The sequence below is a fragment of the Equus przewalskii genome, chromosome 2, assembly GCF_037783145.1.
Source record: "Equus przewalskii isolate Varuska chromosome 2, EquPr2, whole genome shotgun sequence".
Lineage (NCBI taxonomy): Eukaryota > Metazoa > Chordata > Mammalia > Perissodactyla > Equidae > Equus > Equus przewalskii.
In genome coordinates this window covers 115,677,931-115,703,276 of record NC_091832.1, presented here as the reverse complement: position 1 = coordinate 115,703,276, position 25,346 = coordinate 115,677,931, and the positions used below count along the sequence as shown (strand labels likewise).

The window sequence follows — 25,346 nt, the reverse complement described above, 5'->3', positions numbered from 1 at the left end:
AATCAACATGTACTTGGCTCCCCTCGATATTTTGACGAAAAGTTGTTATATTTTTGAATGACAACGTGTCGTTACCGAGCAATCGTCTTTTGTAGGCTGTTCATCACCTGATAACGGTGGATGCAGCCAGCTCTGCATCCCGCTCAGCCCAGCATCCTGGGAATGTAGTTGCTTTCCTGGCTACGACCTACAATTGGACCAGAAAAGTTGTGCAGCTTCAGGTTGGTGCTGTGGATGTTAGAAAGTGTGTCTCTTTCTTAGAGTTAGAAAGATGATGTGAAAACGACCGTTCACTTAGAAAAATGGAGAGTTAAACTACTTTTGGCTTCTGGGTGGAAAGCCTGATTTTTTATTTTTGGAAATGGAAAACATTTCACATTGTAAATACAAATAATATAAATAATAATCATAATTTTAAAGAATATTTCGAAGTTGATTAGCATTCAGCAAAGATTTGCCATAACGTCAAGGATGGCGTTCCAGTATATGTGAAAGTTATAACCAGAACAGTCTTAAAAACACTTTATAGTTAAGAGGCATTTAATAAATATTTGTTGACTGAGTTGATTTTCATCTCTCCAGTGAATGTAATAATCATAATACTTTGACAAATTCTGTTCTTTTCATGTCAGAATTTAATATAAAGTTGTATGCTTCAACCATTTTTTCATCTTCTGGTATTACATCTCTTGTGTCCTTCAGCAGCCCTGGAAATCCTAGACTTATCCCACATTGATTTCATCTCTCCTGAGGCTCATCAGGCTTGTAATCTGGGATAACATAATGAGGAGCCTGCAGAGCTCGCCTTAGTCAGACCCCGATGCTCTTAACTTCTCAGGACCGTAGTGAATATAGCATAATCTGAGCTCTGAAAGCGATCAGGGGTCTTGTTCTTAACTCAGATCGTCATGCCTCCCTTTTACAAGTGCCCAGAGCAAAGAAGGGCATTTATTTGGACATGAATTAATACAATCTGCAAATATTAATGTTTTGGTATGTGTGAATCAAGATTACAGCACTAAGCCTAAGCAGGCACCTAGAAGGGGAGGAATCAGTGATGAAATTCTGGCAATATGTCATCTCATGGAAGAGGAAGTCTTCGTGCCTGTCTTAACCTACCCCACATTGGTGGAAAATTAAGAAAACAATTACAGGAATTAAGGAAGAGGGCGCAATGAAAGGGAGGGCTCAGGGGGGCTCTTGGCTTCCAAGGCGTATTTTAAATGGAGCCATATTTGAACTTGGTTATCAGGACCACAACCGTTTTTGCTGTTTGCCAATTCTAAAGATATTCGACACATGCGTTTTGATGGAACAGATTATGGAATCCTGCTCAGCCAGCAGATGGGGGCAGTTTTTGCCCTAGATCATGACCCTGTGGAAAATAAGGTATGGTTTTATTGCTTGAACAGATGTGTCTGTGTTCTAAGGGCAGAACGGAGGATTTTTATCCTATCAGATGACCTGGGCTACTTGAAAATCCTCTGCTGAGCTCAGAGCCATTAGGCACAGAAAAATTTAAGTATAGACACTGGAACATCATTTAAGAGATTTTAAGGGCCTTTCTGTAGTCATAACCCTACCCTGGTCCTTGCTGCAATTCGGCCATTTTATTGGGGTTGGTTGAGTGGGACCTTAACTTTAGTTTCCAATCTGGAGATGAGGATGGGAGGTTAGCACAGTGCCTTACACATAGGAGGAGCACCAGAAATAGGGTTTTGGTTATTTGCTAATAGTAGGAGGAGTGGGAGGTTAGGGTGGGGCATAGGAAGTATGGGTTAGTAATTTGTATTTAATATGTGTCATTGAGGAAGGGAATTCAATGACCTCTTAACCATGATAATCAGGAAGCCTAAGTTTTACAGCTCATGTCAGAATGGCAGTCTAACTCACAACATTATTTACGTAAGAGTCAATTTTACACGATGTTTTTTGTATATAACTTAGAATTTCTATTTTATCAACCCAATCAGCTGACCATTTGGTTGTATTTGTGCTAGGTTAGAATGTGCTTGAAATGATATGTAACAGTGTCTTCTGGAGATTAATCACCTAATAATTATATATTTACATAATTATTAATCTCCCTCCATAATTATTTTGTTATTATTAGATGGTACATTAATTTCCAGAATTTCAAACCTTGTGCTTTTGTTTTTTCCTGATTTGAAGGAGTTGGGTAAATGACTGAAAAAGACAGAGGCAAGCAAATAATCTCTGTTGAATTGGTGGGGATCGATGGTGAGATATAACTACTTTTGCAAATAGAAGTTTTGTAATTAAACACCAGCAAACAATTCTTTCTTTTCCTTGAAATATCATCTAGAAAGATGATAACCCATTATTTAATGAATTACCATTTTGTGTTCATACTCTCGTCACTGATTATAGGTTTATGTACATATATATACGCACAGAGTTAAAATTCCACAAATGCTATCATTAAATTGTCAGTTGACCCATAGCGATTTTTAACACTCTCGTGAAATTCTTGTACCTGTTTGATAGTCTGCATACTTGACTGAAAAAGGACTTTACTCCTGCAAAATGCTCTATTGGGCAAGGTGGATTAATTAAAATGGAATTATATATGGTTAGAGATGAAAGGAACTTTAGCAAATATCTAGTCGAAATTCATCATTTTTACAGTTGAGAAAATTGAGGTTAAATGACTTGGTGGAGGCAATCAAATAAGTGGCAAAACAGGGAGAGACCCTGTGCCTCCTGCCTTGCGGTGAAGTGGAATGTCAGGCTCCGGGCAGGAGGTCCAGCCCCGCTTGTAGCCCCCATTAAACTGCAGATCGTTGCTCCTTTTCAGGCTGTAGAAGCCTAGGGTTCAAGTGCAATGGTTTTGTTATGGACCAATGAGCAAAGCTTAATAAATTACCAGTAGCAATAGAAGTATGTGCCAGGCACAGGGCTGAGGAATTTTACATACATAAAACAAATGTGCTTGGCGTTACTATCCCCATTTTACTGAGGGGGAAACTGACACTCTGGGACATCAAGTAACTAACTTGCTTAGGTTTACACACATCTGGGCAGCAGCAGAGGGGGGAGTTCAGTCGTAGGGGTGTCTATCCCCAGAGCCAGGCCTTTCATCACACTGTGTTATCTGAAGATTTACTAAACCCAATTGTATATATTCCACAATATTTTTTAAACAAGTCAGACAGAAATGCCTGTGTTGTCTCTTGTAGATCTACTTTGCCCATACAGCCCTGAAGTGGATCGAGAGAGCTAACATGGATGGTTCCCAGCGAGAAAGGCTTGTTGAGGAAGCCGTTGATGTGCCAGAAGGTCTTGCTGTAGACTGGATTGGCCGCAAACTCTACTGGACAGACAGAGGGTATGTTTCCTCCTTCAGTTGGAAGCTGCACAGAATGGGAGTCATGGGATGGGTAATGTGGGGCTTGCTTCATCCTCCACCTTGAACACAGGAAAAGGTTGCTGGGCGCCCGGCTGGGACTGGAGGAAAGATGACCCCAGTGCTGGTCCACACTTCCCCCATCACCTCCCCACCACCAAGCGGCACGTTGTTCTTCCTTTCATCCAGACTGGCTCTGTATCCATGGGAGAATTTTGTGCACCAGAAAGTAGCATGTGCTTCTGCACTCAGGCTGTAGTAATCAGAGAAATGCAAAACCTGTCTGAATACAATTAACAAGTATTCTTTGAGCATCTGCTGTGGATCAGGCTCTGTCCTAGGGTAACATGGGAGCACGAGGAGCACTCCATCTTTTCAGTCAGCTCATGGGTCAGCTGGGGCGATAAGGCATGTACACACAGGAAAAACTAATACAAATGCTTGGTCTGAATATCAGTGCAAGAGATGTCACATGGCCCTGCAGAAATGATTGCCAAATGAAGGGTGTCCGCTCCCAGAGGGAACACTGGAAGGGGCTTCTGGGATCAACTAGCCCAACCCCCTCTTGTAATAGATGGGGAAATGAAGGCTCAGAAAGGCTAAGTGATTTATTCACAGCTACAAGACATGCAAGTGACAAATCTGGGACTAGAATCCGCATGCTGGCTCCCTGTTCAGGGAGCCTGAGGAGAGAGTGAGAGCTTCCTGCTGGAGTTGGGAGGAAAGTCCTCATGAGCTGAGAGTGGTCCTCTTTCCCTTTGGTGGGAATCAACAGAATCCAGAATCGGAGAGCAGTTGCAGTGTTTCTGCCCTCTGGGCGCACTGCTCTGGGCTGCAGGAGGGGCGGCTCCACCAGTGCGGTGCGTGCGTGCGTGTGTGCGTGTGTGCGTGTGTGCGTGGCCCTGGCCCGTGTGAGCCCCAGGAATGGTGTGGGAGGGAGGAGGGTGAAGGAAGGAAGTGGCTGCATCTGTTTTGTGTGCTAATGAGAGCCCATCGCCTTGCTCTGAGAGAGAGGCAGCTAACCACAGAGTACCTCCCAGGATAGTATTAGAGATGCTCTTGCTCCAGGCCACCTTGAAGATCTGGTCCCCTGTAGTCACGCTAAAGCGAAAGGAGAGAGAATTAATTAGGGTTTTCTTCAGTGAAGTCAGCAGTCCCAACACGGAGGGAGATGTCCCAGGGAACAAGTTTATATCCCTGGGGGTAGGCTTTCTACATCCGAGAATGTCTCTTTTGGTCAGGATAACCCATAGGAAACAAATGGGTTTTTAAAAATGAGCCAAATGTATGGTGTCATGTACAGTTATCAATAATATGGCATTTCTTTGTCTAGGCTAAGCACATTTTTCACTCATTCATTCATTCATTTAACCATACTGTCCTTTATTCTCTGGATATTTATTGTATAACTGAAACGCGTACTGTGCTAACAGCTTTATATCCATGATACTATTAAATCCCAAAAGGGTAAGTTTTCTTATCCCCGATTTGAAGATTAAAACGTTGAGACTCAAAAAGGTAAAATAACTTTCCCAAGGTCAGGCAGCCAGCAAGTAGTGGATCTGGAATTTCAGTTGTAATAATGATAAAAATCATAATAATGGCCTCCTCTATGTTGATCCTGCTTAAAAGGAGATTTAAAATATCAGCTGCGTGTAATGACAGAGCTTGTACTTGGCTGTCCTAGAAGGATAAATGTTGATCAGGACAGCAGGTGTCAGCAGCTCTCGGCCCCTCTGAGGATGCTGGGTCTCCTGACGGTTCCCACGTGCGCCCGGCACCTCAGGTCTGAACCTCGTCTGATGAATAGCATCGTGGTTCCTCTGCCCTCGCGGTGCCTGGGGACATAACTGGCATTGCCGTCTCCCGGAGAATCAGCCTGCAAATTCCCTATTTCTCTGACTTCAGTAATAACAAGTTCTGCTGAATTCCTCTTCCCTCTCAAGGCAGCTGCTGAAAGAAAACCTTTAATTTGTCTGGAAATGAGAGGTTTATAGCTTGAAAACCTTGATATTAGGTAGAAATTGGATTTAAATAACTGAGATTCCAAGCTCGTGATATTAGGTTATATAGCAACTCTTAACCAACTAGAAGTGTATTGTTGGGTGAACCCCTTGGGAGCTTTCAAAGTAAATTCCAGCAATCCCGCCCAGGGCAGCTCCACAGTCAGGGGCTTGTGTGGGTCTCAATTCTCATCGCCTCATTCCTGCCCAAAACAGTAAGAACTTAGAAACAAGGTAACCGCGAGATCAGAACTGACAGTTTTCTCTCCCCTGGTCACAAGAAGTGGCCTCAGAATTCCTTCCCTCCCACCAAGGGGACAGGCACAGTGACAGTTGTGACTGAGTGAATTTGACACATTGAGTTCAGAAATACCTTCTCCCCAGCTGCACCCTTTCCACGACCACTTCATCTGGGAATAAAATTATGTTTTAAAAGTGGCACTGGAGTGTAAATGGTTTCCAGTTATCCCCATGTTCCCTTTACTTCCCTCCCGCCTGGAGCCTGTGAGAGGAATATCTAAGCCCCTTCCCCACCGAGTGGCTAGAAAGTGCGCTTAAATAAGCCACCCGGAGAAGATCTCCTCGGTGGTTTGCACAACAGGAAGGAGTGAAGAGTCCTGCCTTGTGTTTCTGTGCGGGACTGTGCCATGCAGATGTTGTCTACAAGAACAAGGGGCAGGCCTTTCCAGATGTTTGTTGAATGAATTATAGAGCACTATACTTTCCAGTTTGCTATAGGGAAATAGGGCGAGCAGGCAGCACATTGTCGGGAGGGAAGTTCTTCCTGTTCTCTCTGCTGTGGTCCTGCCTGCTCCAGGAAGCTTCCAGAAGCCCTGGTTCTTCACACAGCCGCCTGCCCTGAGTCTGCCAATTGCATTCTCTACAGTCTCTGTGTTATAATGCCCTCCCCCTCTCCTCCCTCCCCTAGCTTCCCCCTCCCCTCCCCTCTCCTCTCCCTCACTCACAGAGATGGAGTTTGTTTACTGTTAGTCTCCAGTGTGCAGCCGTTCGCTGGCACACAGTAGGTGCTCAGTAAATATTTACTTCTATATCTTGATAATAAAGATTTTTTGATAAATAAATGAAAAAATTAGGAAAGAGGAATTTTCTCCCCTGCCAGATTCCAAAGGGTTATTTTTTTTTTAGCATTAAGATTAGCAAATAATATTTCAGTATTCCCACTTGTCTTAGAATCACATGGGAGAAAATTAAAGTCCACATAGATCTCACCCGCTGTGCCTGTGCTGGCGGTCTCTGTGGTCTCGGAGGTCCACTCTCTTTCCTCCGGGACCCGTGACCACGAAGCTGACAGCTCTGCTCCTTGGCCTTTGGCTTTCGTTGGTTTCAGCAGAGATGGAGGGTGTGAAGAGAAAGGAATGGTGGTGTTTACACTCCTGGCTGCCAGGCCACTGACACGGTCCCCTCTATCTTATCCTTTCAACTGTGTATTTCAGTTGCCTGGGATGGATATTGAGATGCTAATTAAAAGACTGTGTTTAAAAAAAAATATAGAATTCATGGGTGTGATGTCCTGAGTTGTATGTGAGAGTGTATGAGTGTGCGTGAGCTCACTTGTCATGGGGGTAATTTAGGATGTTTATTTTTGCATTTCAGTTAGTAACAGGGGAAAGGAGTATTTTTGTCTAAAAAGTAAAGTTGATGTACCAAGCCCCTCTCTATTCCATGCCTTTTAGGAAAGCTCTCATTGAAGGGAGTGATTTAAATGGAAAATTCCGTGAAATCATCGTTCGGGAGGACATCTCTCAGCCACGAGGCATTGCTGTCCATCCCATGGCCAAGTGAGTCCCTGTGAAGACACAGCACCTTCCTCAGAGGTTGTGGGACGGTTCTTGTCAAGATGCTAGTGTTCCAAATTTCTCATAAGACCTCAGGTGGTCAGTGGAATCAGGAACCAAGAAAATCCATGAGATATGTTCAGATTTTCAGAAATGATGTAGCCAGCATGACTTCCTCATCCTTTTAGTGTGTTTTGATTTTCTTTTCTTGTATTAAAAATGTATTATTTAGGTACCCTTTCATTTTAAGCAAATTCAATTTCTTTTTGAAAAGAAGTGGGCTGTAATTTATTAATCAGACACACGACCATTAAACTGCTGTCTTTAAGAATCTATGTTATCGCTTTCCTGAGCGGAGGATGATATTTGGATTGCGTGGCTTATGAATTCTATTTGGAAAATCATAGGAAGAGTTCAAATGAGAGGCCATTCCTAGGGTTACACAGAGGAAATGGAAATCATGAAAGATTAGAAGACTCTATGTTGTTAGGTGTGAATTAGTGACAAATGTTGGTTTAGGTTTAGAGAATTAAGGAGAATAATTGGTTCCTTCCTAGTTGTTAAAAGGCAAGGATAAAAACTAACCTTATTTTACTTACGATGGAAATTTTACGATGGTCTATTGGAAATAATATATATCTCTCTAATGTTTAGTGTACATATGTATATAATATATACTGCATAATATATTCTGATAGTAACTTATAATTGATTTGGAACCAGCCACATGATTAAAACAGTGAGAATGTGACCATATCTAAACAAGCCAATGAGAAGATACTGAACCATATTGACCTCAAAAAATGTACCTCAGCCCCTGATTTATGGAACTTAAAATTGACCAAGTTAACTGAGTACATTGTATAGAACTGGATACTAGATGAAAACGCTCTTCTCTTTATGTTGTCGTTTCATGTGTGCGGTGAGTTTTACATATGCGGAGAAGAGAGACAGGCTGGCAGGCTTTCATTGCCTCTTGCAGCATGAAACGCTAATTTAAGAATATGCACTTGAACATACTTTTGATTGGTAATACACCACAGTTTTTTAAACGAATAATTCCTTTTTTATCCAATGATCTGAGCCTTAATTCGGCATTTCCCGTCCAAGATGCTCTACATAGAAAAGATAATTTTTCACTTTTGAAAATTTTTTGTCCAATGTACAATGCTATACTTTGGCTTTCTCTCTTCCCTGGTGTACCACTCTAGTTTATCCTAAAGTGATTTACATTGATGTTTTCAATGATGAAAGAATGGAAGAATTTTTTTGTGCAGACTTTATTTGATGTATGCTTTCTTGATTAAAGGAGATTATTCTGGACTGATATGGGGATTAATCCACGAATTGAAAGTTCTTCCCTTCAAGGCACTGGCCGTCTGGTTATAGTTAGCTCTGATCTGGCCTGGCCCAGTGGAATAACGATTGATTACTTAACTGACAAGTTGTATTGGTGCGATGCCAAGAAGTCTGTGATAGAAATGGCCGATCTGGATGGTTCAAAACGCCGAAGACTTGCCCAGAACGATGTAGGTGAGGCTTTGGGATAGGCGATTTCTTCATCTTGACTGAGTGTTGATGGATGTATTACACATACACACACACACACACACGCACGCACGCACACACACAGACACTCACTGTCGTTCCCCCTGCCCCCCAGCATAGAGTGAGAAAGGAATAGAGACAAACAGACAGACTTCTCCAGGGATTTATGAGCTGTGAGGATTTCCTTAACATTGGAATATTGGATAAAAAATAGTGATGTATAATCATTTCTCTTTGCCAAGATTTCCCAAAATCAGAACAAAAATATTAAAAATTTTAAAACATCTTTAGGAATAAGACCTTTGTTCAGCTGTTATCATTTCTTATGAAAATGTCATTTCACAACAGTGATAATATCACCTTTAGGCATTAAGGAATACCCATTCATATTCAAGGATTAATAATCAATATGGTTTTCTCACTATTAGATTTTCAGATTTTGTGTGCGGTGTCATGAATTTTCATAAATGTCTTTAAAACGCTATATAGTCTATACTGTTAAAAGAGAAGTACAAATGGCTATGAGATTATATAGCAGTGGGAGATTAATTTTGACTCAGAGAATCTGAAAAGACAATATTTGAACTGGGCCATGTGATAAATAGATGGTCATAAAACAAGATCATTTGAAATAAGGCTGCAAAAATTGTTATGGTAGTACTGCCAGGATATGTTGACTGAACTTAATTCTGAATATACCTGGGAGCCATTGCATGTTCTTGAGCAGGAAATGGATCTGATAAGATGGGTGTCTCAGGGTAACTACTCAGGTAACAGTATCGATTGGGTTGGATCCAACAGTGAGCGTTGGATTGGAATTTGGAGAGAAAGAACTCAGTGATGAGGCTGCAGTAGTTAATTAATTCAGTCAACAGCCTGTGAAGGCCTGAGTTAGAGTATTGCCACTTAAAAGTGGAGTGGAAGATTAGAGTATTAAAAAAGTCATCGTGAATGAATAATTGAGAGGATTTGGTAACAGATTGATATAGAAATGACGGCCAGGGCAATGTTGAAGGTACTTTGGAGATTTAGAAAATGATTGTTTGGGAAGATGAGAAAACATGGTCTCTCTTGTCTAGGAAGAAGCTAACTAATAATCTGTATAAGATATTTATTTTGCCCATTCTCTTTGGTCGTAGACGTAATGAATTTCTAGATTTGTATTATACATTAAATAGATCAAGATAAGCATAATCGAAAAATTTACATACTTCCAAGCTTCTTTAAAAATTAAAGACATAATTCACAATAAATGATAAGCTTGTATACAATTGTCGACTTTATTCATCCATGCACTTAGATGTTTATTGAGTCATTATAGGAAGTAGAGATACAGTGGCGGGCAAAACAGTATGTTTCCTGCAAAGTCATGGAGTCTAGGAGGGGAGACATACTCTATTAAAAAAACACACTGCCCAAATAAATGTAAAATTATAGCTTTGACATATGAAGATGAAAAGGAAATTTCTAACCAGAATGTAAAGGCACCATATTCTAAACCAGAAAGCATAGCAGATATTTTGTGAATCATTTGTATTGCTACTGTAGTCTCTGACAAATGCAACTTCTTATTAAAGGGCATTATCAAAAATTTGACATGAAAATATCTAAATAACCATCCCCATCATTAGGGTGCCATCTGCTGGTATGCAAGTGGTGTCTTATCAACTACCACATCAGGATTTTTAATGTAAAGATTGAAGGAACTCATTCTTCATGTAAAATACAATTGTGGGTCTTCTATAAACAAAAAATAAGGAAGATTATGTCTAGTGTGGGGTATTTGTTTATTGAAAAACTATAGCTAATTCTGATACATGCTACAGCCAGGATGAGCCCTGAGGACATTATGCGAAGTGAAATAAGCCCATCACAAAAGACAAATCCTGTATGAGTCTACTTATTTGGGGTGTCTAAAGTAGTCAAATTCATAGAAACGGGAAGTAGAACGGTGCTTGCCAGGGAGTAGGGAAGGGGGAAATGGGAAGTTGTTGTTTAGAGTATAGGGTTTCAGTCTAGCAAGATAAAACAGGTCTGGAAATTGGCTGCACAACAATGTGAATACACTTAACAGTACTGAAGGGTAATTCAGGTTAAGATGGTAAATTTCGTGTTATGCATTTTTTTACCACGATAAAAAAACCCGATACTATGTAAAAAGTTCTCTTGCTGCATTTATGGCTTTAATTTGGGACAAAGATCTAGAGCCCAAAATGAATCTTAGTGATCCTGGTCAGTCAGTAATGATGAGTGAAGACCCACGGTCACCAGGACAAATCATTTGAGTTTGCATCAGTAGGGGGAGACATTCATTCTAAGCCACCAAATCCATTGCTGATTTGCAAGACTGGCCTGGAGAATGTGATAGACATGATAAAAGATCCCAACTTGGGGCTCCTCAGTGTTGGCTTCTGACCACTTGAGATAGTGTATTACCAAATTTCCCAGCTTATGATGTACATCTGAAAATAATTAATTAAAAAAAATTCCCAGCTTACTAAATACTGGAATATCTCATCAGAGCAGTTCAGTGGCATGGAGAGCTGGGTTTATTTGAGGTGGGGTCAGAAGAACCCACTTAGGGGTCAACAGGAGCCATGGAAATGGAGGCAGCAGATAAATAAACAACTTTCAAAAAAACTTGGCTAAGAAGGGAAGGAAAGGGACAAAAAGACGCTAGAGAGGTCAAGGGGATGAGGAAGTCAAGCTAGCAGAGAGCTGAGGATATTAATTGGCTAAGAGAAAGAAGCTAGAAGGATGAAGAGAATGAGGATGTAAATGAAAAGAGCAATTGAGAGAACAAGGTCTCAGAGAAGGCCGGAAGGATGACACCAGGAGCACAGTCGATGGGCTAATTTTAGATGGGGGAGAGATAGGAAGGGAGGTGGGGACCCAATGCAGGGAGATGTGTTGGTCAATGTCGGAATTTGAGGAGACTGTTAGTCAATTACCTCAGATTTTTAAAGATCCTTACAAAAACCTATGGATTTAGTCTACTGCTTATTACTGCCATTCAAAAGACAAGGAGCCTAAGGCAAACTGGTAAAATAACTTATTCAAGTTTAGTCTATAGATAGTGACAGAATCACTGAACACAGAAACATTCCCGCCTTAGCCTCCTTCTTGGTGCTGTTATGTCAATCAGCCCACACTCTCCCACGCTCCAAATGCTGGGTGACAATGGGCTTTGCTGGGAACTCATCCCACCAGGCTCCCATTCTGAGATGAGGTTCCCTCCTCATGTGGGTTCTCCTGGATGCAGGTGGAGGTGGTGTCTCGTACCTTGCTTGGCAGCTATACTAAAGAATTGATTTAGTGTAGGAATTGTGTGTGAATATGTTTCAAGCCTTGTCCTTTTAAAAGTATCCATGGCAAAGACAAGATGGATGTAATGGATTGGAACTGCTTCCAGGGCACCCGTTTGCTGTGGCCGTGTTTGAGGATCACGTGTGGTTCTCTGATTGGACTGTGCCATCAGTAATAAGGGTGAACAAGCGGACTGGCAAAAACAGGGTACGTCTCCGAGGCAGCATGCTGAAGCCCTCATCACTGGTTATAGTTCATCCATTGGCAAAACCAGGTACACTGGACGTGTTACACAGTCTTTCTTTGGCTGGAATCTGCACCTGTTTTAATTGTTTGATGGCAGGGGAGGGAGAGCGGATGCTGCAATTCCCAGTAATTTGGGTAGATGTTAAGATTTCCTGAGATTTGGATTTTGTTTCAACTGAGACAATCTGTTAATGAGTTTGGGCTTTGTCCCTCCAATTTCATCTTTTCTTGCCTTTTAGTTATCTGATCCTTTTCAAAGACTCTTGGGTTAAAGGTGCTCAGGGCAGGGCTCCGGGTGGGGAGGAGCCATGTAGACACCTGCAATGGAAGCTTCTCTCTACACCTGGGCCTTTCCCCGCCTCCTGAGAGGGCCAGGGAGCATCAGCAGGGAGTAAGCAGATGGAAAGGGCATCCAGTAGCTCTTCTTTCTGAGTTGCCCTTTGTCAGTGTCACTAGATGAGTCACAAAATAGGAAACACGTCGGCCCAAAGAGCTTCTTGAACAGAAGGACTGGCTATACTCAATATTGATACTCGTAAGATAATAACATTCTGAGCTCTTCTTAAAATCAGTGGCTCTTTTGAAATAACTCTTGATATGGGCTCCATTTGGATAGACTGAGTTTCTCTCCCCTAGAACTGCACACCGTGATTTGCGTCAGTGGCACCCTTGTCATCTCCGAGCCCACATGTGAATGCCCCTCTCTTCCCTCTAGGAGCAGATCCCTGCTCACATCAAAATGGAGGCTGTGAACACACCTGCAAAGAAAGGTTTGGAACTGCTCAGTGTTTGTGTCGTCAAGGTTTTATGAAAGCCCCAGATGGGAAAATGTGTCTGGCTCTGAATGGCCATCAGATATTGGCAGGTAATCATTTGGCTAAATTACCTTACCTTGGCTCAGAAACATAGTTCTACATCAAACCTATGCTTGTGCTGACTTTAGCCCATTTTAAAAGCTCTTCGCTTTTAGGGATGCCAAGTTCTTGGGTTCCCCCACCCGATGAGTTTGGGCTCCTTATTCCAGACTAGATTCAACTGACCTCCTCTAGTTCTAAAATTAATGAACAAGAGGTAATATTCCAAGTCTTAAGTTCCAATCCTCCAGCCCCCCATTTGTGGTGGAGTAGTCCATCCTTGGAAATAAATGCCAGCATTTTACCACCTTGGATAATGTTCAGAGACGTTTTCTTTTGTTTCATAGCCTCAGTTTTAGAGGTAGTCACCTCAAACCCCTATGACACATGACTATCTTAATAGGAAAAGCAAAGTCCTTTGTAATAAATAACTTGAGGATATCAGACAAGTGCAGGGATTGCAGCCTGAGCAGGCTTGTGATCCACATTTTTAAATAGTAAATGTGGCTTTGAGGCGGGGGGGGGCAGAGTCCATCAAATACGAGGTGGAACCAGCTATGCCCATTCGCTTCCCTCGAACGTGCGTCCAACAACCATGGCACATTTGGAGTCCTCTCTTGATATCTTTATACCAAAGAGAACTGAAACTTTATTAAAAATGTTTTTTTAAATTCATATTTGTCTGATAGGCATGGTGTAAGTTAGGTGACAGATTGACAGCAAATAAATGGATTGATCTATCCATGGACCAGAATTGGATATTTCAGAACTTTCTGTTAATTGTTGCCTGAGGACAACAGTTCTCAGTCTTTTTGGCTTCAGGACCCCTTTACGCTCTTAAAAAGGATTGAGAACCCCAAAGAGTTTCTGTTTCTGGGGGTTATATCTATCAAGATGTATGATATTAGAAACTAAAACTAAAAAAAATTTAATATCTCTATTAAAATTACAATTAGACTCCATTATATATGAACATATTTCTATGGAAATAAATGGAATAACTCTATTTCTCAAAACAAAAAATATATAGTGAGAAGAGTGGCATTGTTTTACACGTATCTTTTTAATGTCCTGCTTAATAGAGGGCTCTGGGTTCTCCTGTCTGCTTCCATGTTGAATGTGTTGCTGTGGTGAAAATCTGGAGTTGGACATGGAGTTGGAAAAGGAAGGATTATTCAATGGCCCTTCTGATGCCTTTTTTGTATATCTTCTTTTGATACTAGATCAGAGATAGACAGGTGATGGTTTCTCAGAGTTTAGTTGCAAAGTGCAATCTGAAGCCATGTCGATGAACTTTTTGTCCTCTGCTACATTACAGCCCAGTGGTGTGTTTTGTATTTTGTGGGCATGATTTTGTAGCATCGTGTTCTGGTCATTTGAAAATATTGATTGACTGAGTTATGCAGACCTTCCAAATGTCACATTAATATACATAAAATCGCCTTCATTAATTACTATCGTCAAATTCATCAGAAAAGTCTTTGAGTAATGGGATTTTGTCAAGCTCGAAGTAGTGGAAAAAATTTTCCAGAATTCTACTTTTCACTTGAAAGCTCAAATTTTGTTATTGGCAACAAGCAGTGTGTGTTATTTTCCTTGAAGTGACAGGCTCACTTCATTTTTGAGAAAATGCTTGCCAAATCCCCAAGTGTTAATGATGCAGTTTATCAGTCATTCTTTCAAGTGAAAATAATGTTCAATGAAAAGAGAGGCTGCATGAGTGCTTTGCCTGCAGGTGGCTGGCAGAGCTCCAGGGTGTGAACTGGTGGTTGTGTGTGTACTTCCTGTTTCGTTACACAGAATAGTAAAGAGCCAGGTAGCCCTTGGCCAAGATTTTTAAAAATTAATAATTTTACTTGAAAATTATTTCAAGATTATTTCAAGATTTCAAGAATCATGGGTTCTTGAAAGTGGAACTGGATTGTGTGTGTGTGCAAGCGCGTGGCAGTGAGGAACATGACTACTAGAAGGGTTGGGTGCATTGCCTTAACTTGTGCCAAGACACTGCAGTTTCACCCATCATTGCTTTTAGCCCAAAATATCCATGTCTGACGTGGTGGGAAAGGGCAAATAACGTCACAGTTATTAGCCTTTTATGAAAATAGTTTTGACCTTATGGACTCTATGCAACGGGATCTTAGGAATCCACGGACCACACTTAATGTTTTAGGGGATCCATTTCTCCCCTGTTCTTGGGAGTTGCATGGGTCCCATGCCTATGTTAAATTATGGCTTGTTTATGCCCTTCCACATTTCTAAATACAGGTAAAATTGCACTAAAATAAATATTGAAAGCAGCCTAGAGGAGAAGGAGTGTATATGAAAGGCAGGTTGGAGAGATCATCCCATTAACTTGTCCTCAGTAATGGCGGGCTGTGATTATGAGCTGATTACATTCATTAGCATTTTGGTATTTCACTCATTGTTTTTTCCAGGACCTAAAACAGTTGTGTCTTCCTGCGCTACTGGCTCCCTCACTCTCAACCATCAAATGCACTGAGTGAAGCTGGCAGGGTGTTGTACAGGGGGTGAGGTTTTCTAAGTCATCAAGACCCTGCCAGTTTTCCTGAATCCTCTTACTGTAAGAATGAGTCTGAACTTACAACCAACAAACAGCTGTAAATATAAGTTAAATCAAACTGTCCTTGAATCATAAAAGATAAATTAATTGTGTCTGTTGATCTTCAATAGGTAGTGAAGCAGATCTAAGTGGTCAAACAACGCCATTGGGCATCTTATCCAGGAGTAGAGGGTGTGAAGATAACATTTCAGAATCTCAGCAAATGCTAGTGGCTGAAATCATGGTGTCAGGTATGACTAATGAGTTCTCCGTTACAGCTTTGTTCCAACAATTTCCATTACAATTACCTATTAGAAATTCTGAATTATCTCTCTACTTAATGTTGGCTAAATCTACACAAAACTGGTGAAACCAAACTTTGGACTGTCTTTGGTTCTCTTCTTCTGAACGGTGTGCCTGAGGAAGATGGGTCCGTATTAGCCTGGACATGAACTTGACTCCTTGAGAGTCTTTGGACTGAACCTTCTGGAAGAAATCTACCTTGGAAACAAAGGTGAAAGATAGGAAAGAGCAGATGTGAGTGTATCCCCATCCACATCTAGTCTTTTTGGAATTTGGCTCGGCAGCTTTACGTCCAGTAGTGCAAAAAGTAGATAGTAGTTGATAAACAAATACAGTTTGGCTGCTTCAGCTGCTCCAGAAGGCCCACAAATAGCAAATGTTAGAATTTTTTTCCTCTACATTGCACGTTTATCACCAAAATGCTAAATAGTTTGTTCATTATGTGTCAACTTTAGGGAACCTAATTCTTTTATATTCTGTATTCACTCATGAGGCCAGTGGTTTTCAAACTGGGCTTAGCTGAGCCCTGGAGTTTCTGCAAACCCCACCCCGTCTGCGCTCTGCGTCTCTGCCCTTCAATCAATGCAGCTCCACTTTGAAAGCTTTTATTGATTTGTATTTCTGAGTAAGAGTTTATTTTAACAGTGTCTGTAGCTAAAAATAAGTTTGAGAACTTCACATTACACATTAGATACTCAACAAAGTGCTCATCCAACTTTTCTGGTCTACAGACTACGTTGTCAATGTCTGAGACCCTGAGGACTTCTTAGCCCTCCTTCCAAGAACATAGGGTGATTTTTGACCAAATACAAAGAGGTAGATATTTTTAGGAATAATAATTTGCATGGAGCTTTAGAGTTTGCCAGGTAGTTTAAATATATCCTCTTATTTAATCCCTATCACAATCCATCATTTTACACATTTGAAAACTGAGACCAAGATATATTGTTAGTGACTTGACCAAAGAGTTTTGAAAATTATGACCAAATAATTAATTCTTTTCAAGAGAAGAAGTCCTGGAAAACATCGTCACAGTAGAACTGTTATTAATTTAGTGACTGTCTGCCATACGCTGTGCTCAGTGCTGGGGATAGCATGAGGAGCTAAACATAGCCCTAGTGCCCAAGGCCGCAGTCTGGTGTGGAGACAAAGCATATTATAGAATAAAACAATAGAAATAAAAATTAACTCTAGAGAGAACCTTTTCAAAGTCCCTAGGGGTCCCCCAAGGTTCATAGAGCATGTTGTGAAAGACCGATGTTTCGGGGACTCAAAGGCCGACATGAGGGACAGCTAGTACATTAGGCGCATGGGTGGCATGGGGGAGAGATGAAATGGCCAACGACTGGAAGACACACACAACAGGCTGTGGTGGCTTCATACATGGAGACTGGACTTTGCCTCACGCAGAGCAGACAGAATTGATCGTCTTGGTGAAAACTACCTTATCTTCCCATACCTGAATCATGTTCTATTTTGTCTTTGCCTGTAGAGTTCTAGTTCTACCTGTGTTAGGCTAAGGGGTCTTATTTATGTTTTGTAGTGAAATTTCGTTCCAATGAAGTGTCTATACTAAAAAGATTTTGAAAACTCAATATAAGATTTTGGGTCAATATATTCTTATTCCCCAAGGACACGCAGACTGATATGGAGCAAGCAGATCTGTGTACAACATGGAAAGAGATTCAATCACAAAAAGTTTCCTTGTCAAATTTACTAAAATTGTGAATTCTTCTAAATTCCTGAATAAAATATAAAATCCTTAACGTGGCCTGTTGGTCCCTAGATGAACTAGCCCTCCACACCTCCCCATCCTCGATTCGTGCCCTTCTACCCGCAGCTTTCCACGGCCTGCTTCACTTAGCTGGCCTTGCCTGGAGCATGCAGGTGGTGGTGTCTGTGCCCGCGGTGGTCTTTCTCATCCCTCCACGTCCCGTGTGCCCTTCCCATCTCAGCTTAACATACTGTTGCTCAGAAAGCCTTTCCTAGCCTCCAGACCAGGTGAGGTGAAGCCGGTATCGTTTCAGGATCGTGCTCATCACACCTGTACCTCAATAATTAGTTATGCCAGAAAGCAGAGCCTTTGTCTGTATTCTCCATCGCTGTGCTTTTGGCCCTCATTAGGACCTGGCAGATAGTAGGTGCTTATGAATGAATGAATTTCATTAGTTTTACTAAAGGCCCCAGAGTCTGCTCTAGTGTGGTAAGGCTCATTCTGATCCTGGCTGTCACAGTACCCTTCTTCTCTATCATCCTTATCTAGATATGTATAATATTTATACTTCTCAAAGGACTTTTTTGAAAAGTCACTGTTTCTTCCAGTCCTCACAACAATAGTGTGAAGTTGTCTGGACAGAAATCGTCGCCTAGACTTTAGAGAAGAGGGACGGGAAGCGCAGGCAGTCCTTCCTCCTGAGCTGGTTTGCGGCCGAGGGCACTTTGGCTACAGCCCATCCCCCCAGCTGCATATCCGTCGCTTTTCATTATGCAAAGCTGCCTTGGGGTTTGCAAGTTACCAAATAAATCCTGAATCATATTCTAATTTAAGATAATTCTGCAAGTGATTTGAAATGTTTTGTGTAATTGGATACTGTCCACCATGCACTCTAAATAGCCTTGTGATTTGGGAGCTAGTCTTCCAAATAAATGCCGAATCAAGTGGATAATTGATTTAGTTTGAACTTATCCATGAGTGACAGGAGATGACCAAGCAAGCATGAAAGGCGTGGGTTCCCACAGGAGAAATCTTCTTGCTCGAATAGCTAAGCAGATCAAACGCAATTACTGAATGTCTGCCTTCACCTGGCCCCCGAATCCTGCTTAGATCATTTAACTTTCTTTAATTTATGGGCAAGTTTGGAGGGCTGCTTTTACCTCTTCTGGACTCAGACGAGCAAACCTACCAGTGAATAGACAGATGATAGTTTATAGCCTACTGTGCTATGTCAGATGCCCCCGACTCCAAAAGAGAGGAGGCGTTGGAAGAATGATTATATATATAAATAGTTAAAGGGAAAAAAAGACCTGCTCATGTTTAGGGCTCGACATGCATCTCTGTCCCCCAGGGCGTTTACATTTCAATGGAATATGAAATAAAATAATCCATTTCCAGCATTTAGTTTCTATGGTTCATGACTTTGGAAAAATGCCTTGAGGTTTGCGAGTCACTGCATAAACCTTGGTAATAAACATTCACTGTGACATACATATTCTATTATATATGAAATGTAATTTTTGTAAATTGACCATAAATCTTGTTATGATTTATATCTCATTGCATTTATGATTGAATCTCTTTGCCGTGTTGGTACACAGATCTACGTGCAACATATACACACATGTCTGTGTGTCTGTGGTGGATGAGAATATATTGACCCCTTTAGTATGTCATAATGGGTGGGAATTCTCAAATAAGCAATAAGCCTTTTGAAATTTGAGTCCAGTTACTCCTAGCAATTTTATAGTTCAAATTTACAAATGCTTTTAAAAAATTATAAATAAGTCCACACAAGGTTCTTTGAACACCAAATAGTTTTTTAAGACTAAAGATTTGTTGGCAGCATGTAAATGGAAACATATGGCTTGTAGATCCTTTAGTATAGGTAAAGCTTTCAGGTCAACAAAATGTTTCTACTTGGAAGTTAACCTGCGCCATAACTTGGGAAAGGACATGCTAGAATGTTCTGTGGAGGCCAGAATATTAATGCTTATTTTCTCCTCTGAGGTCTGGACATAATCTGATGGGGTTCCCACTGTTTGCAGATGATGATGACTGTGGCCCCGTGCGATGCGGTCCCCACGCCCAGTGTGTTTCAGAGGGAGAGGAGGCCATATGTCAGTGTTTCAAAGGATTCGCTGGGGATGGACAGCTATGTTCTGGTAAGAACAAAGGCCAAATAAACACAATGTCTGGGAAATCGTGAACCAGAAACATTCTCTCAGCTCATTTTGATTCAAACTCTCCAGAAGGATTTACGTAATCAGCAGGATTGAATAAATTGCTCAATGTTAGCTAAAAAGATAATGGATGGCATGTATAGAAAATATGAAACATATTAGATGCTGATATAGTACATTGAGTTTATGTTAAAATTACATGATATATTCAGTTGACATTAAGAAGAATTTATAATTAGCTTTGGAGGCATGAATTTGAGTTCAAGTCAAATTTATAAATTCATCAATTCCATTAAAAACATAAAACTTTTTTTCTCCAAAAGCTTAGGTCATAAGTTTTACTTTAATAAATAGGTTGTACTGAATAGGTTTCTATTTTATATTGGTAGCTTCAAAATTTTAAGTTAGGGATTACTGTAAAAATCTCAGACCTTGTGCTCTGAAACTCTGGCATGAAGTGCCTTATTTACACATACTTAGCTAATCGGACACATGAGAAACATGTAAAAATTGATTCAGAAGTGAACTTTATGTCTAAGATGCAGGGTTTGCATTACATGTGCAAAAAGTACCTGTAAATAGTGCGTGATCATATTATACTTTTCCTTTCCTGCTGCTCTCGTTGGTATCAGGACTGCCTGCCTATTCACTAGTTCATCGTTTTGTCCACAGATGTGGATGAATGTGAGGTGGGAAACTTGGTGTGCCCCCACCCCTCCTCTCGGTGCGTCAACACTGAAGGTGGCTATGTCTGCCAGTGCTCGGAAGGCTACCGAGGCGATGGGATGCATTGTCTAGGTAAGAGAGCGTGTGTGCAAAGGAGAGGGTGGAGGCAATCTTGGAGAATCACGAAATACCATGGGTCTGGTGGCCCGAGGAAAGACAGGCTATAATTGGATGCCACACATGTGAAGACTGAAAAAGGAGTTGCGTGACTGTTCACACTGCCATATTTCAGTTCTTGGTGTGTAGTCGAGTTTGTGCCCTTGTGCTCTTACTGCACCAGTCAGCTTCAAGACCCTGCAGAGGTTGTTTACCTGCCTTTCTGATTCTGTTTACCCCCCTGCCTTTCTGATTCTTTCTCTGGTGTTTGAGTGGTACCGTGCCTCGTTAATACTCCATACCTTGAGCCATCATGGAGGGAATTGGACAGCGTTTCCTTTGTCACTGAATTTGGCCCTTGAGCTGGGTGAACTGCAGAGCTGACGTGGGTGAGGCGAAAGTCACTGCTGTGTGCGTAAAGGAAAGTAGGTGTGCTTCTTTGAGAGGGCTTGTCGGGTGCCTCTTGATACGTTCAGTGGATGGGATAGTCAAACCACTGGCGTTTAGGTGCAAGTAAAGAATGATTAAGACCTCTTTCATCATCACCGTCCTCTGCCAAGGGCTGGGTGTGGCGTGTTGACTGAGAGCTCACTTAGTGGATGTCTTGTCCCGTTCCAGCTGTCAGTAGCATAGCATCACTGTGCAAGTGAAGACCTGCCTGGAGCCATCGTCGCCCAGTGAAGTGGTTATCTCAAGTTTTACAGGGCTTTAAAATGTCTCTTTCTGTATTTTCTTTTCCTTCTGAAAACATAAAAATCTTTTCACGGTGAGGGGCAGATGCCCTGATAAGAAACTAAAATGGTACTGCTTTCCCCTGCATGTTGAGGTTAAAGATGAAATATCAGTCACAACCACCAATTTTCAGGATCTGGTTGGTTTAAATCAAACCTTTATCAGATTAGTTTTGTGGAGTCCATAGACATCTGTAAATGCTCTTTAAGCACATATTTGGCTGTCAGTCAGGAAAATGTCACTGCTCTAATGAAGCAGCCTCGTAGATAATTTAAATAAACAGGTTTTACATTTAATTTACTTTGAAGAGAAAGGAAGGTATACTTTCTTGGATGTTTAAACTCATTCGGCTCTGGATTCTCCGTGTGTTACTAACCTACCTCGTTCCAGTAGCAGACACGCAGCGGGGTGTCACAGCGCAGCCTGCCTGGGTGGCGCGGAGTTCTCAGGCCCCGTGGAAGCAGTGGGCTTGTTCCTGGTCTCTCTTCCTCTCTCTCTTTTCCTCCTTCCCTCCCTCTTCACGTACACATGTAGATACAGCATTTGGAACCAGGCCTGGCATGTCAATAACAACACAACAAAAGTGTTGTTATTCTTGAGAGTAGTTGTGTTTCTTGGCCAAGAGGATATCTTTGGTTTTGCATCTAGGAAAAGCTCTCTCTCACTCTCAAGGTCACAGTTTGTAGAGATTATAATAGGAAGTCAGTAAGGAAAAAAAAGACTCAATTCCAGCCGTTCAGGATAGCAACTCAATGTGACAAATCTTTAGTTGGCCCCTATTAGTACAAAGGCACAGTCCTAGGAAGTGCGAGGAATACCAAGATGAAGACGGCGGTCCTTGCTCGCAAGGAGGATGTGATCTGAAAGCGGTACAGCCACGACAAGGGGTGAAGAAAGGCATGCGCCATAAGAGAAGCAAAAACGACAATGGAAGTTCGAACAGGAAGAAAATTTGTTTGAGGTATTGGGAGAGACTTCATGGAGGAAGTAGCATCTTGGATGGACCTTGCGGCTTGAGGAAGTTTTTATTAGGCAGAAATGTGAAGAGGTGGGAGCATTGCAGCCATGAAGATGTCACAGGTCTTCTTTGAGGGGTGGCTGGAGAATAGCCTCATGGAGCACTAAGCGAAGGTTGTGCGTGAGGGAAAACAGAAACTGAGGCTGGTAGGGTGGTGTCTTAGTCTGCTCAGGCTGCCATAATAAAATGCTGTATAGACTGGGTGCCCCGAGCCACAGGAATTTATTTTCTCACAGTTCTGGAGGCTAGAAGTCCCAAACAGGTGCTGACTGATTTGGTCCCTGTGAGGACTCTTCCCGGCTTCCAGATGGCCACCCTCTTGCTGCCTACTCACGTGGCCTTTCTTCTGTGGCTCGTAGAGAGAGAGAGAAAGAGATCTCTTGTGTCTCTTCCTCTTATAAGGACACCAATCCTATTGGGTCAGGCCCCACTCGTGACTTCATTTAACCTTAATTACTTCCTCATAGGCCCTATCTCCATGTATAGTCACTTTGGGGGTTGGGCCTTCAACATATGAATTTTGGGGGGTACAATTCAGTCCATGACAGGTGGGTCGAGTTACGCTCGTGAGTAACTAGAATCTGAGAGTTAGTCACTGGGGTTTTACTTCTCTAGACCTGCGTGTCCAAGAGAAATAGAATGTCAGTGACACAGATAATTTTAAATTTTCTAGTAGCCATGTTACAAAAAGCAGAAAGAACCAGGTGAAATTAATTTTAATAATGTTTTATTTAATCCAATATATCCAAAATATTGACATTTTAATATGTGATCAACATAAAATTATTGGGATATTTTGCATGCTTTGTTATTTTGGTGCTTAGTCTTCAGACTGTGGCGTGTGTCTTATGTTTACAGCACATCTCGGTGTGGGCCAGCTGCAGTCCAGGGGCTCAGTACCCACAGAGGCCAATGGCTGCCGTATTGGGCAGCATCACTCTGGGCAAGAGCGAGCCACTGGCAGCATTTGAATGAAGTAGTGCAGTGCTGGCAGATGTGGTTCAGGAAGCTCAATCTGCACTGGCGTTTGGGAGTGGAGTAGGGGAGAGAAGGGATGCTGCTCTTCTTATAGTAACGTAAACTTGAAGAGAGGAAGGAGCCAAGCATTAGGCTGCTGGTACCTGAGAAAGAAGAAGATGGGTAGTTGGGAGAGAAAGTGAAGACTTAGTTCATTCGTACACAAAAAAGGCAAAAGTGTTTCATTTGCTATGATGTGAACTTGTACATGTTTGCCTAGGGATGGTTTACCAATCTCCAACTTTCCCACTGAGCTACTTGTGCTGGGAATTCCCTTCCTTCCAAGCAAGAGGAAAACCTCCAGCCTCATGCCAGGAGCTTATGCAAATGGGCATGCAGCCCACAGACTCTGTTCGTCTCTCTCTCCAATGTTCTTGATAGAATTTTTGAATCTCAAATGTGTAGAGCTCTGAGAATATGCAGCATGACAGAAGCTGAAGATGCTCCCCTTCCAGAATGGTGGCTTCACCAATGGTGTGACCCTCTATTCCTCCTCTGTGCCCCACTTTTCTCTCCCTAGCCCCTATTCCCTTTTTTTTCTGGCAGATATTGATGAGTGCCAACTGGGCATGCACACCTGTGGAGAAAATGCCAGCTGTACAAATACAGAAGGAAACTATACCTGCCTGTGTGCTGGTGGCCTGTCTGGACCTGGATGGATTTGCCCCAGTAGGTTGGTGGGTGGTCTAGAGCCAAGGGGAGGGACTTGATTCCGGAAAATTCTGTACTCCCATGTATTTGCACTAGAGATTCTAGAAATCATTTGATTCAGTCGGGCTGGTGAGTTTACTTTCCTGATTAGGTTGATGCTGGGCTGGAGAATGTGAAATGGTCCAAGTTTTCTTAATTTAATAGCATCTGGAATGAATCCTTTTTTATTACTCACAATTCAATAAAGGTGGGAATACAGGTGGTTCTCTTAACTACTCAGCTAATGTCTTGCTTTGTAATGTTGATTTCTGGGGCCGCTGGAAAAGCTCGGCAGGGCTAATCAGGTCGGGGAGCATGTCTGGACTCAGCGTTTTGAATAACTTTCAAGGATTTTAAGATATTATTTTAAAAAGTCAGTGTTTCTTGATCTGAATTAGAACTCCAGCTCTTTTTTCTTTCTTTTTAAACGTTGATAACGACTGACTCCTGCTTCCTGAACCCCCTCCTCCCTATCACAGCCATATCTTCTCACCATCAGCACCTCAGAAAGGGTGCTGGCTTTATCCACCCCGGAGACCAGGATCAGGGCCTCTTTTCCGTCCCTGCCAGCTGTTTACCTGTCTCAGCTCTGCAAGCAGAAACATCCTGAGAGGGGCGTTGTGCGCTTGCTTGGGGCTCTGTTTTTTTAGTACATTATTTTCTCAAATACTTTGTTCATCTTAAAGGTATTGGAAACCTGCTCATGTTTATATACTCAGCTACACACCCTAATGTTTTCCTTTGAAAGAGCAGTGAACCATTCAGTGAAAGCGACTTCCTTCCCTCTTTGGCTCTCCGTCTGTTGTGGTAACATTTCCTTTATGTCTAAGTTGCCAGGCTTGACTTTGAGGGTTCCCCCGAAAGTTAAGCAGTTCTTAGAAGAAAGCATTGTGTGGGAGACGTTTTTGAGGCCCCCCGGATGCGGGTGGTCATGGGCTATGTTGGTAGGTGGTTCACAAGCCATAAGGAGACACCCTCTTAAAGCTGGCTGTCCCTTTAGTTAGTGTGTGTCTGTGGATGAAGACGTGCCTTCATAATGAGATCAGTGATTTGGCGTTCCTGCGGGGTCCCAGGATTGAGCCCTCTTTTACTTGCCTCCAAGATGCTTTCTGTCAGATAATGAGGAACCTAAAGAAAGAATGGCAGGCGTCATGGGGAATGAAGTCTGGTTAGCCAAGGGAAACTAT

At 41.9% G+C, this 25,346-nt stretch overlaps 1 protein-coding gene across 10 annotated transcripts in view; it reads left to right on the top strand.

Moving 5' to 3' along the window:
- The window catches only part of EGF (epidermal growth factor), an 81,331-nt gene that overhangs the window by 42,550 nt on the left and 13,435 nt on the right, over positions 1-25,346 (top strand). For 3 of the 10 annotated variants that reach the window (XR_011537784.1, XM_070611711.1, XM_070611712.1), the window contains exons 9-19: positions 96-221; positions 1,253-1,389; positions 3,201-3,349; positions 7,065-7,169; positions 8,476-8,699; positions 12,127-12,294; positions 12,982-13,131; positions 15,812-15,931; positions 19,746-19,862; positions 20,553-20,678; positions 24,016-24,138. Coding sequence is in view for 7 of the 10 variants with exons in the window: in XM_070611711.1 (XP_070467812.1) it covers positions 96-221; positions 1,253-1,389; positions 3,201-3,349; positions 7,065-7,169; positions 8,476-8,699; positions 12,127-12,294; positions 12,982-13,131; positions 15,812-15,931; positions 19,746-19,862; positions 20,553-20,678; positions 24,016-24,138 (1,545 nt within the window). In the remaining 3 variants the exon portion in view is untranslated. The remainder of the gene's footprint in view (positions 1-95; positions 222-1,252; positions 1,390-3,200; positions 3,350-7,064; positions 7,170-8,475; positions 8,700-12,126; positions 12,295-12,981; positions 13,132-15,811; positions 15,932-19,745; positions 19,863-20,552; positions 20,679-24,015; positions 24,139-25,346) is intronic. The other 7 variants (XR_011537785.1, XM_070611713.1, XM_070611714.1 and 4 more) reach the window with 3 other exon arrangements.